Here is a 12,615-nt window from a genome sequence, read left to right as displayed (position 1 = left end):
ACATCTCTAAGAACATAAGAGCAGCCATACTGGGTCAGACCAATGGTCCATGCAGACCAGCATTCTGTTTTCCAAACAGTGGCCAAGCCAGGTTACAAGTATCTGGCAGAAACCCAAATCGTGGCAACACTCCACACCACAAATCTCAGAGCAAGCAGTTGCTTCCCATGTCTGTCTCAACAGCAGACTATGGACCTTTCCTCCAGGAATTTGTTCAAACCTTTTTTAAACTCAGAAACACTAACCGAGATACTCTAACGCTAATCTCTCAGCACATAAATACCAACCTTGATCCAAATAGGCCAAAATATAGGTTTATGATTTTATACAGAATAATGAATTGTTCTAAAGGGGTATTCAAGTGATTCATTGGTCATTTAGGATGCTAGCAACCTGTTTCAGGGAGTAAAAAGAGTACTATAAAAAATATCATCCTCATCTTCGATTGTACAGAAGTAATAGTGCCCAACCTTTTTGATAATGGTATTATTCCAGCCATAACATGTTTCTGAGACGTTTCTGAGAGAAGATGCCATTTCTCTGGTAAGTGAACATTATTTTGCTTTGTGCTTTAGGAACTAAAGATTGGGGTTTAAAGAAGGAATTGTAGGTTAACGATATGCAGAATAAAATATAAAAAAGCAAACTTTATCAACTAATCTCCATACTCTTTTCCCCCTAGTTTTAAAACTTGAACTTTGTACCACAGCATTAACAGATAGCCTCTAGCAGGCACTGCAGGACCTAGTTTAGTCTTCATCCTGCCCACCCTCCCCAACACCCGCCCACCCCTAGCACAACTCTTCATTTATAGTCAGTTATTGTAATTAGGATACAAACAAGGAGTGTTCTTACAGAGTTTTAATACATTCATACCTTCTAAGAAGAAAACACTAAATAAATCCACAATATACCATATAAACTAAAGACATTTTTATATTAGGCTAATATCCTTAATAACTTAGCAAGTTTTAAATTACTGTAAAAATACTAAGATGGAGTCAGTAGTCCAGCAGCGAGAGGGGTGCTATCCAGTCTTTGCATCGAGTGTCACATGTATGATTATGGTGAGCTCGATGCAAAGAGCTCCTAGCTCTGAAAGAACGGGTCCATTCTCTTGAGGCTCCAGTAGCAGACTTGGTGGAGCTGAGGGAGACAGAGAGGTACACAGAGGAGACATACAGGGATGTTGTAGATAAGTCCCACCTCCAGTCTGGTAGCCCCTGTGCTTCCTTGGAGGAGGGTGGTCCCCTAGAAGGAGAGCATCACCCTGGTGAAGTAGGAAGTACTCTGTAGACAGGACCTGCCCACCAGGGGATGTACTATCCTCTCACACCGCAAGAAGTTCTGCCCAGGAGGGGGAGGGTTAGGACAGCTGTTGTAGTCGATGATTCTATCATTAGGCATATAGATAGCTGGTGGACGTAAGGATCGCCTGGTGACTTGCCTGCCTGGTGTGAAGGTGGTGGACCTCACATGTCACCTAGACAGGATCTTAGATAGTGCTGCGGAGGAGCCGGCTGTCTTGGTTCATTTGAGTACCAATGACACAGGAAAATGTGGGAGGGAGGTTCTAGAAGCCAAATATAGGCTCTTAGGTAGAAAGCTGAAGTCCAGATCCTCCAGGGTCGCATTTTCAAAGATGCTCCCCATTCCACACGCAAGACCCAAAGGCAGGCAGAGCCCCGAAGTCTCAATGCATGGTTGAGACAATGGTGCAGGGATGAGAGATCTAGATTTGTTAGGAACCGGGATGGAACCAGGCTGCTGGCAATAACTTTTAAAAAGGAGATAGAGAAGATTTTAAACTAGAATGGGGGGGGGGGGGGGGGGGGGAGAAGCCAACAGTCACCCAGGAGAGCATGGTTCCGTGTGAAGTATCCTTGAAGGTTACTATTGAAACAGGATATTTAGGGAATCCCAGTAGAGAGGTTTCAACAATGCTTAAAGTAAGCCAGGTGTACTTAATGAGAGAGAAGGCAAAGGATGCACATTATCCCCTTCAACTTCTAAGCAGCTTGTAGATCAAAGGAAAAAAACACAATTGAAGTGCCTGTATACAAATGCTAGAAGCCTAAAAAATAAGATGGGAGAGTTAGAATATAGCTAAATGATAGGTAGATATAATAGGCATCTGAGAGACTTAGTGGAAAGAGGATAATCAACGGGACACTGTGTTAACAGGGTACAAATTGTATCGAAATGACAGTGAGGATCAATTGGAGGGGGGGGGTTGGTTATATGTAAAGAGGGAATTGAGTCAAATTAAAATAAACACTCCACATGACACGATAGAGTGCAATCATTATGAATAGAAATTCCATGCGTGAAGGAAAGGATACTCTTGTAGGGATGTAGTACCATCCACCGGGACAGAACACAAACAGATGGATGAAGAAGTGTTTACAGAGATTAGGAACACTGGCAAACTGGGCGATGCCTATAATAATGGGTGATTTCAATTACCCCGATATTGACTGGATAAAGTTACATCATGGAGTGCCAGGGAGATAAAATTTCTAGATGTAATAAAAGACTGCTTCTTGGAGCAGCTGGTCCAGGAACCGACGAGAGGGGCAACCATTTGGATCTGGTCCTTGGTGGTGTGCAGGGGCATAGTGCGAGAGGTGGTGGTGTTGGGTCCCCTGGGAACAGCGATCATAACATGATCAAGTCTGAGCTACTATCTGGATGAACCCGCATAAGAAATCTACTATAGCTGCATTTAATTTTCGAAAGGGCGACTATAATAAAATGAAGAAAATGGTTAAAAAGAAACTAAAAGGATTGGTTGCAAAGGTTAGGACACTGAATCAGGTGTGGACGTTATTCAAAAATACAATCTTGGAAGACCAGATGCATTCCACGTATTTCAAAGGTGGAAAGAAGAGAAACGTCAGCCAGCATGGTTAAAAGGTGAAGTAAAAGAGGATATTAAAGCCAAAACATTGTCCTTCAAAGAATGGAAAAAAGATCCAAAGAAAGAAAATAAGAAGCAACATAAGCACTGGTAAGTCAGATGCAAAGCATTAACAACAAAGGCTAAAGAGAATAAAAAAGAAACTTGCTGCAGAGGCTAAACTCACAGCAACAACTTTTCAAGTACAGCAGAAGCAGAAAGCATGTGAGGGAATCTGTGGACCGTTAGATCACGAAGGAGCAAAAGGGACGCTCAGGGAGGAAAAGGCCATAGCGGAGAAACTGAATGAATTCTTTGCTTCTGTCTTCATCTGTCTGTATCGGAAACAGTTTTCAAGGGTGATGGTGCAGAGGAACTGAAAGAAATCTCGGTGAACCTGGAAGATGTACTGAGCCAAACTGACAAATTAAAGGGTAGTAAATCACCTGGACCGGATGGCATACATCCAAGGGTACTCAAAGAACTCAAGCATGAAATTGCTGATCTGCTGTTAGTAATATGTAACCTGTCATTAAAATCGTCTGTAGTACCTGAAGCTTGGAGGGTTGTCAATGTGATGCCAATTTTTAAAAAGGGTTCTAGGGTGCTCTGGGAAATTATAGACTGATAAGCCTGACGTTGGTGCTGGGCAAAATAGTGGAAACAATTATAAAGAATAAAATTATACACAGACAAACATGGTTTAATGGGACAGAATCAGTATGGGTTCAGCCAAGGGAAGTCTTACCTCACCAATTTGCTTCATTTCTTTGAAGGTGTGAATAAACATATGGATAAGGTGAGCTGGTTGATGTAGTGTATCTAGATTTTCAGAAAGCTTTGGATAAAGTTCCTAATGAGAGACTCCTGAGAAAATTAAAGAGCATGGGAAGGAGGCAAGGTTCTGGTGTAGATTAGGAATTGGTTATTGGACAGAAAACAGAAGGTAAGGTTAAATGGTCATTTCTCTCAATGGAGGAGATGAACAGTGGAGTGCCGCAGGGATCTGTACTTGGCCTGGTACTATTTAATATATTTATAAATGATAGGAAAATCAGAAGAACGAGTGAGGTGATCAAATTTGCAGATTATAAAATTATTCAAGGTTTTTAAAACACGTGCGGACTGTGAAATATTGAGGGAAGACATTAGGAAATTGGAAGACTGGGCATCCAAATGGCAGATGAAATTTAATGTGGACAAATGCAAGGTGATCCACACTGGAAAGAATAATCCGAATCACAGTTACCTGATGCTAGGGTCCAGCTTGGGGGGGTCAGCCCTCAAGAAAAGATCTGGGTGTCGTTGTAGATAATACACTGAAATCTTCTGCCCAGTGTGCGGCAGTGGCCAAAAAAGCAAACAGGATGCTAGGAATTATTAGGAAAGGGATGGTAAATAAGACCAAAATACTATAATGCCCTTGTATCGTTACATGGTGCATCCGCACCTCGAGTATTGCATTCAGTTCTGGTCGCCGTATCTCAAAAAAGATACAGAGGAATTAGAAAAGGTTCAAAGAAGAGCGACTAAAATGATAAAGGGGATGGAACTCCTCTCACATGAGGAAAGGCTAAAGAGGTTAGGGTTCTTCAGCTTGGAAAACAGATGGATATGGGGAGGTATGATTGAGGTCTACAAAATCCTGAGTGGTGTAGAATGAGTAGAAGTACATCAATTTTTTACTCGTTCCAAAAGTACAAAGACTAGGGGACACTCGAGAAAGTTACATGAAAATACTTTTAAAACAAATAGGAGGAAATATTTTTTTCACTCAACAAATAGTTAAGCTCTGGAACTCTTTGCCAGAGGAGGTACTAACAGCGGTTTGGACAAATTCTTGCAGGAAAAGTCCATAGTCTGCTATTGAGACAGACATGGGAGGCAATGTTTGCCCTAGGATTTGTAGTAGTGGAGTATTGCCACGATTTGGGTTTCTGCCAGATACTTGTGACCTGGCTTTGGCCACTGTTTGGAAAACAGGACCTGGTCTACATGGACCATTGGTCTGACCCAGTATGGCTAATGTTCTTATGTTCTTAATGGGAGCCATAAGGGTTTAGGGTGAATGGAAAGATCATCAACACACCAAGCTGCCGCTGATCTAGACCAAGCTGATCTAGAGAGAGAAATGCATGATTATATGTTCAAAATCTGGAAAATTACTCCTTCCATTTGCTCGAGGTACTTTAATTTCTTAAGGGCAATTCTTGGGGGTTTCTTATTCCACAAGAAACTAGAAAGAAGTTTATCAATGGTCTGGAAAAAACTGCATGGAAAGATATAAGCCTAGAAAGGATATAAATTATATGGGGGGCTAATATCATCTTTATACTATCTAGCCTACCGCACCATGTGAGATGCATTGGAGACCAACTGGAGCAAGAATCTGACTTGATTAATTACATGAAGGGTATTTGGCATAGTGTCTTTATAGAGGCTTTAAACGTCAAGCCAAAGTATTTAAACCAGATCTGCATCAACATAAATGTAAAGATGGGAAGTCAGGTTGTACCAGTAAATATTCAATGGTAAGACTTCTGTTCTGGACCAATGAATCATATATCCGGATAAGTCCCAAATTGTTCTATCAGCTGGAATAGTTTGAGGATAAAAGTCTTAGGAGAGGATATACAGCAGGTTGTCACCATACACAGATAATCTTATCTGATGACCATGAAGGAAAAAACAGAAGACATAATTAAGACGACAAAAGCACAAGACGTGGATTAGAATATAAAGCGGACTCCATATCAATAAATGTATCACGCAGTTGAAACCACTTCAATAGAGCAAATAAGAATGTCCATTCTATACAATCAAAAGCTTTCTCAGCGTCTAGGGACACAGAACATGCTGACAACCCCAGACACTGAGCAGCTTGGATATGACAAAACCACTCTACGTTATCTTATGTATTTATTTTATTTGGATTTGCTCACACCTTATTCAGTAATAGCGCAAGGTGAGTTACATTCAGGTACACTGGGTATTTCTCTGTACCTGGAGGGCTCACAATCTAATTTTGTACCTGAAGCAATGGAGGGTTACGTGACTTGCCCAAGATCACAAGGAGCAGCAGTGGTCACCTCTGGATGTCGACTGGTGCTGTAACCACTAAGCTACTCCTCCACTCTAGAAAGTCTGCCCTTGATAAATCCAGTTTGTGAAGGATGGATCAGAGTTGGTATCACCTTGGCTAATCGATCTGCAATAAACTTCACATAAATTTTACAGTCATAGTTTAGAAGAGATATTGATCTGTAGTTTTTTGGAGTTTTTTTTTTTTTTAATAATAATGGATCCCTTCCCATTCTTCCAAGACTACAGTAGTTGCTTCAGTGAATGTGCCTTTACTTCTCTTGGCAAGGAGAAAGCCAGAAAACAGTTCAAGCAATTTTTATGATATAAAGGATTTGATGCGATTATAAAAATCAGTAATCAAACCATCATTATCAGGTGCTTTGTTTTTCTTTAAAATTAATTGCAGCGGATTTCAGCAGCTGAGAATGGCAGATTCAGCGATTTCAACATTTCCAGGGACAATTATGGCTTTTAAGAGAGTTCAGGAACTCCTCAACTTGTTCAGTAGTGGGCGACTCTACTGAGGTGTAAATTTTGGACTAAAAGTCCAAAAACAGCTGAGTAATATCCTTTGAGTTCGAAAAAAAACAGATTTACCTTTCTGCATGGCAGAATATTTGCAGATTTTTTTCTTAGACATCAAATAATTAGCCAAAATTTTCCCAGCATGGTTCATACCTGCAGTGGCGTACCAAGGGGGGGGCGGTGGGGCGGTCCGCCCGGGTGCCAGTGGGTGGGGGGGGTGCTCCGCTCCTGCCCCTCCCGTGGCCTTCCCGCGGCGCCGCACATTTAAAAACCCGGCGAAGCAGCGTCGCAGGCAGCGCCTCGTGCCCTGCTTGTAAAAAAAAAATCAAATCTCCATCTCCTCTCTCGTCTTGACGTCGACTCGGGCCTTCCAATCAATTTGATTGGAAGGCCCGAGTCGACGTCAAGACGAGGAGAAGGAAGAGATTTGATTTTTTTTTTTACAAGCAGGGCACGAGGCGCTGCCTGCGACGCTGCTTCGCCGGTTTTAACGGGACTAAGGTGGGGAAGGAGAGGGGCGAAAGGGACTCGGAGGGGGTGTCAGAGGAGAGAAGGGGACTGGGATGGGGGTGTTCAGAGGGAGAAGGGGACTGGGATGGGGTGTTCAGAGGAGAGAAGGGGACTGGGGTGGGGGTCTCAGACAGGGGAGGGGAGAAGGGGACTGGGGTGGGGGTCTCAGAGGGGAAAAGGGGAGGGAGAAGGGGGGGGGAGGGGAGAAGGGGACTGGGGTGGGGGATCTCAGAGGGGAGAAGGGGAGGGAGGAGGGGACTGGGAGGGGGTGTTCAGAGGAGAGAAGGGGACTGGGGTGGGGGTCTCAGACAGGGAGGGGAGAAGGGGACTGTGGTGGGGGTCTCAGACAGGAGAAGGGGAGGGGAGAAGGGGACTGGGGTGGGGGTGTTCAGAGGGGAGAAGGGGCTGGAACTGGGGGCTGAAAAAAGGGGCAGAGAGAGAGAGGGGACAGATCCTAGATGGAAGGGGGGCGAGAGGGAGGGCAGACCCTGGATGGATGGGGGAGGGAGGGCAAATGGTGGATTGAAGGGGCAGAGAGAAAAGGCAGGCAGTGGATGGAAGGGACGGCAGAGGGCAGACACTGGATGGCAGAGAGAGAGAGAGAGAGAGTGAAGACATGCTGGATGGAAGGAAGACGGTGAAAAGAAGATGAGGAAAGCAGAAACCAGAGACAACAAACTGTAAATAAAATATATTTTATTTTTTTTTGCTTTAGGATAAAGTATTGTAGATGTCTTAAATGTTTATAGTAGAACATGTAAATAAGGTAATATTTTATTGGACTAATTTTAATACATTTTGACTAACTTTCGGAGAACAAAACCCCCTTCCTCAGGTCAGGATAGGATACTGTAACAGCACTATACTGTACGACCCGAGGACGGAGGTTTTGGCCTCTGAAAGCTAAATGTATTAGTCCAATAAAATGGTATTATTTTACTTTCTATATTTGTTTTATTTCTATTTGTTAATTTGTAAAGTGGTGATTGGTATTTTTTTTTTCAAATTTACATCTGCTGTTTTTATATTTGCACAGTACTAGGGGACAGTTTCTGTTTCTGTGGTGTTGCATTGTATGCAGAGTCTGGCATTGGGGGTTCAGTTTAATTTTTCTAAATAGAAAGTTTAAATATACTACTTATTCTAGAGTGGATTAGGGTGTATCTGTGTTTGTGAAAAGACATGGCTTTCAGTTGGCATTGACTGTGCAGGATCGACGATCTGTACTGTTCTTCTGGTTTCGTTTTACAATAGGTGAATTGATGTTCTAGTGCTCACTGTAGTGTTTAAGATGCTTTCCTTTTCCTTGTGTGACTCGTAGAAATGACTGCTTATGGTGTGGTAGAATTGCTCTATAGGTCCTGAGTGTTTTGTATTCTCGGCATGCCTAGTACTGGATTTGGGGGGGGGGGGGGTGTTAAAAAATGACCGGCCCCGGGGGTCAACTACCCTAGGAGGCATATTTTCAAAGCACTTTGGGAGGCTAAGTTCCATATGTTTCTATGGAACTTTGGGAGGCTAAGTGCTTTGAAAATAAGCCTCTAGGTACACCACTGCATACCTGTATAATGAGTAGCTTGCTCAGCAGTGAATAGGATTCCCTGCACACAAACTTAATATATGATTGTACTGGAACTTCAGTTTTTGCAATTCTTCCAGGACTGATTTAGAAGAATGCTCATAATAAGAAAGTTCCAAACACTAATTTGTTTGTTCAAATTACTTAATTCTTCCTTTTAAGTCTATGTTTAAGATAGAAAATTTGATGATTTCACCCCTGATGTACACTTTGTTGATAGACCACATTCTTCTTCTCGGTATCTTTTTGCTGTTAATTTACATATCTCTAGAGGAACTACTCAAATTTTCCACTTTTCAACCTCGGACATTTTTGAGCTGATCCATTTGTTATCAATTGGCACTACATTATTCACAATTTGTCCCACGATACTTTTGTTGATAGACCACATTCTTCTCTCGGTATTCCTTTTGCTGTTAATTTACATATCTTTAGTGACACTATTCAAATTTCCCACTTTTGCACCTCGGATTTTTTTTACTTGTTCCATTTCTTATCTATGCACATTCTCTTTTCCATGAGCAGCCCTTAGAGTCCGTTCACATTTTTGGTCAATATTAGCCGTCTTTTTTATTTTTGCATCTCATGGTTAGTACTGTATTTACTTAACCCCAACACATTGCAGTATCTTTTCGCAGTCCTTTTTTTTTTTTGTAGTACTGTATTTACTTTACCACAAAATACTGTGGCAGCTCTTCTCAGCCCCCCTTTTTTAATAGGAGCTTTGTATCAGGTGCTTCATATGTCCTTTGGGCATTCAGTATACTTTTTGCGCTACTTCTTTATTTCTCACATACATACATGTTACCTTCACTATGAGTAACCTCCTTTTATTCTGTTCACATTCTTTATTACATTGGTTTTTAGCAATTTTCTGTTCCTTTACTAATCTTCAGTTTTTTCACAATACACTATGGTCATCCATTCTTAACTTTGGCAGTAGGAGGTTTTGTTTATTGTCTTTTCAGTGACTCCCATACTCTTTCATGTATTTTTTTAATATATATCATATTGGTTTTGGCATTCTTTTAGCTAGCTGCTCTTTACAAACATTGTACTCCTGATTCCTTATTAACAAGTCCTTTTAGATGTATATACTACTCTCAATTATATTAAAAATTTCTATACCTTTCTTAATTTAAATGCTTTTTTCATATCTCCTTTTCTTTATTAATTTGATTTTGTATATTGTTGGACATCATGACACTATTTTAACTACTATTTAATGCCGGTTTCATTTTATACAATACTAGTAAAAAAAGGCCCGTTTCTGACACAAATGAAACGGGCGCTAGCAAGGTTTTCCTGGAGTGTGTATGTTTGGGAGAGTGTATGTGAGAGTGACTGTTTGAGAGTCAGAGTGAAAGTGTGAGTGTGTGAGAGAGAGAGTGAGTCTGGGTGTGAGTGTGTTTGTGAGAGAGTGTGTGTGAGAATGAGAGTGTGTGCAAGTGTGTATGTGAGACACAGTGTGAGAGAGTGTGTGTGTGTGTGGGCAGAGAAGAGTGTGTGTGAGACACAGATTCTCTGTGAGAGTGAGTGTATGACACCAAGCGAGTGTGTGAGTGACTGTGTGGCACATAGAGAGTGAATGTGATACAGTGTGAGACAGAGTGTGTGAGAGTGAGAGTCAGAAACATTGTATATGAGAGAGAGAGTGTGAGCCGTGCCCTCCCAATCCATGGCCATCTGTCCCCTGCCCCTCCATTCATCCTTTTCCAGCAATTCCCCTCTGTCCCTGAGCCCTGCCCTCCCAATCCATGGCCATCCATGTTTGTCTGTCACCTGCCCCCTCCATTCATCCCTATCCAGCATTTCCCCTCTCTGCCTGAGGCCTGCCCTGCAATCCATATCCATCCATGCCCATCTGTCCCCTCCATTCATCCCTATGCAGCAATTCCCCTCTCCCTGAGTCCTGCCCTTCCAATCCATGCTCCTCTGTCACCTGGCCCCTCCATTTTTCCCTATCCAGCATTTCCCCTCTCTGCCTGAGGCCTGCTCTGCAATCCATATCCATCCATGCCCATCTGTCCCCTCCATTCATCCCTATCCAGCAATTCCCCTCTCCCTGAGTCCTGCCCTTCCAATCCATGCCCATCCATGCTCATCTGTCACCTGGCCCCTCCATTTTTCCCTATCCAGCATTTCCCCTCTCTGCCTGAGGCCTGCTCTGCAATCCATATCCATCCATGCCCATCTGTCCCCTCCATTCATCCCTATCCAGCAATTCCCCTCTCCCTGAGTCCTGCCCTTCCAATCCATGCCCATCCATGCTCCTCTGTCACCTGGCCCCTCCATTTTTCCCTATCCAGCATTTCCCCTCTCTGCCTGAGGCCTGCTCTGCAATCCATATCCATCCATGCCCATCTGTCCCCTCCATTCATCCCTATCCAGCAATTCCCCTCTCCCTGAGTCCTGCCCTTCCAATCCATGCCCATCCATGCTCCTCTGTCACCTGGCCCCTCCATTTTTCCCTATCCAGCATTTCCCCTCTCTGCCTGAGGCCTGCTCTGCAATCCATATCCATCCATGCCCATCTGTCCCCTCCATTCATCCCTATCCAGCAATTCCCCTCTCCCTGAGTCCTGCCCTTCCAATCCATGCCCATCCATGCTCCTCTGTCACCTGGCCCCTCCATTTTTCCCTATCCAGCATTTCCCCTCTCTGCCTGAGGCCTGCTCTGCAATCCATATCCATCCATGCCCATCTGTCCCCTCCATTCATCCCTATCCAGCAATTCCCCTCTCCCTGAGTCCTGCCCTTCCAATCCATGCTCATCTGTCACCTGGCCCCTCCATTTTTCCCTATCCAGCAATTTCCCTCTCTCCCTGAGTCCTGCCCTCCCAATCCATGCCCATCCATGCTCCTCTGTCCCCTGCCCCCCCATTCATCCATTTCCAGTAATTCCCTCTCTCTCCCTAATCATCCCTCCTCTCTCTCCTCCCCGCTCCCTGCTCCCCTCCTCCAATCCATACCCTCCATGCTCCTCTGTCCCCTGCCGCCTCCATTCATCCTTTTCCAGCAAGTCCCCTCTCGCCCTTCCATGACCCCCCCCCCTCGCATCCATGCTACTCTCTCTCCCATGTCCCAGCCTGGCCCCCTCTTCTCCCCCCCCCCTTCGCATCCATGCCTCGCATCCATGCATCCCTTTTTTTTTTTTATTATTCTTTTTAACTTTACCTCCGTGGCGGTTCGTGCAGCGAAGCGTCAGGGAAGGAGGCGGCGCTCCCGACGTCTAGCTTTCCCTTCGCTGTGTTCCGCCTTATTTTGAAGGCGGAACACAGCGAAGGGAAGGCTAGATGTCGGGAGCGCCGCCTCCTTCCCTGACGTTTCGCTTCCCGATTTGTTTGTTTTTTTTCGCGAGGGCGGGGCAGAGACGGCTGGCTGGCTTGAAGGCTTCACACCACGAATCCTACAGCTTCAGTGACGTCAGATGGCTTCAGGGCATGGCTTCAGGCTTCAGGGCTTCACAGAACGTTGTCCTCATTAGAACGTTCACTGCGTTTTATTATATTAGATTACGTTCAGCATCTTACACAGTTTTTGTGATATGAATACTTCATATATGCTTGTTTTTAGTCACAGTTTGCATTTTTTCATCACGTTATATTTACATCAAGAAATGTAAATGGTTCTTCCCCACCCTTTTTTTCTAGATACTGAAAACCACCAGTATCATATTAGGCGTAGCGTGATACCAGTTCATATCTAACCTAAGGCATTTGCATGGACCAACATGTTCTTCTCTCTCTTTTTTACATATATATACGCATTTATTAAACAATTTTTATATATATGCAATTATGTATTTTTGCATTTTACAGATACATTTATATATTATGATTATTATTAGGTTTTTTTATCCATTTTATGGTTGATATAATATATTTCATTCTTATATTTGTCCATTTTTATGTATTCATACAGTGTCAAATGAAAAATATTTTTTTACATACTTTATTTTATAGTTATAATGTTTTTAATTTGTATATATGTGTGTTTGTAGACTCCTGAGGAAGGC

General features: G+C 43.2%; 1 protein-coding gene across 1 annotated transcript in view; it reads right to left on the bottom strand.

Moving 5' to 3' along the window:
* The window catches only part of WRN (WRN RecQ like helicase), a 442,993-nt gene that overhangs the window by 247,603 nt on the left and 182,775 nt on the right, over window positions 1–12,615 (bottom strand). Inside the window, 1 exon segment of the mRNA XM_030194495.1 lies at window positions 8,201–8,210. Coding sequence (XP_030050355.1) covers window positions 8,201–8,210 — 10 coding nt within the window.

This window comes from Microcaecilia unicolor, chromosome 2, assembly GCF_901765095.1.
Source record: "Microcaecilia unicolor chromosome 2, aMicUni1.1, whole genome shotgun sequence".
In the NCBI taxonomy this organism is placed as follows: domain Eukaryota; kingdom Metazoa; phylum Chordata; class Amphibia; order Gymnophiona; family Siphonopidae; genus Microcaecilia; species Microcaecilia unicolor.
The sequence above is the reverse complement of the archived record's forward strand: the minus strand, read 5'-3'. Positions and strand labels throughout refer to the sequence as shown.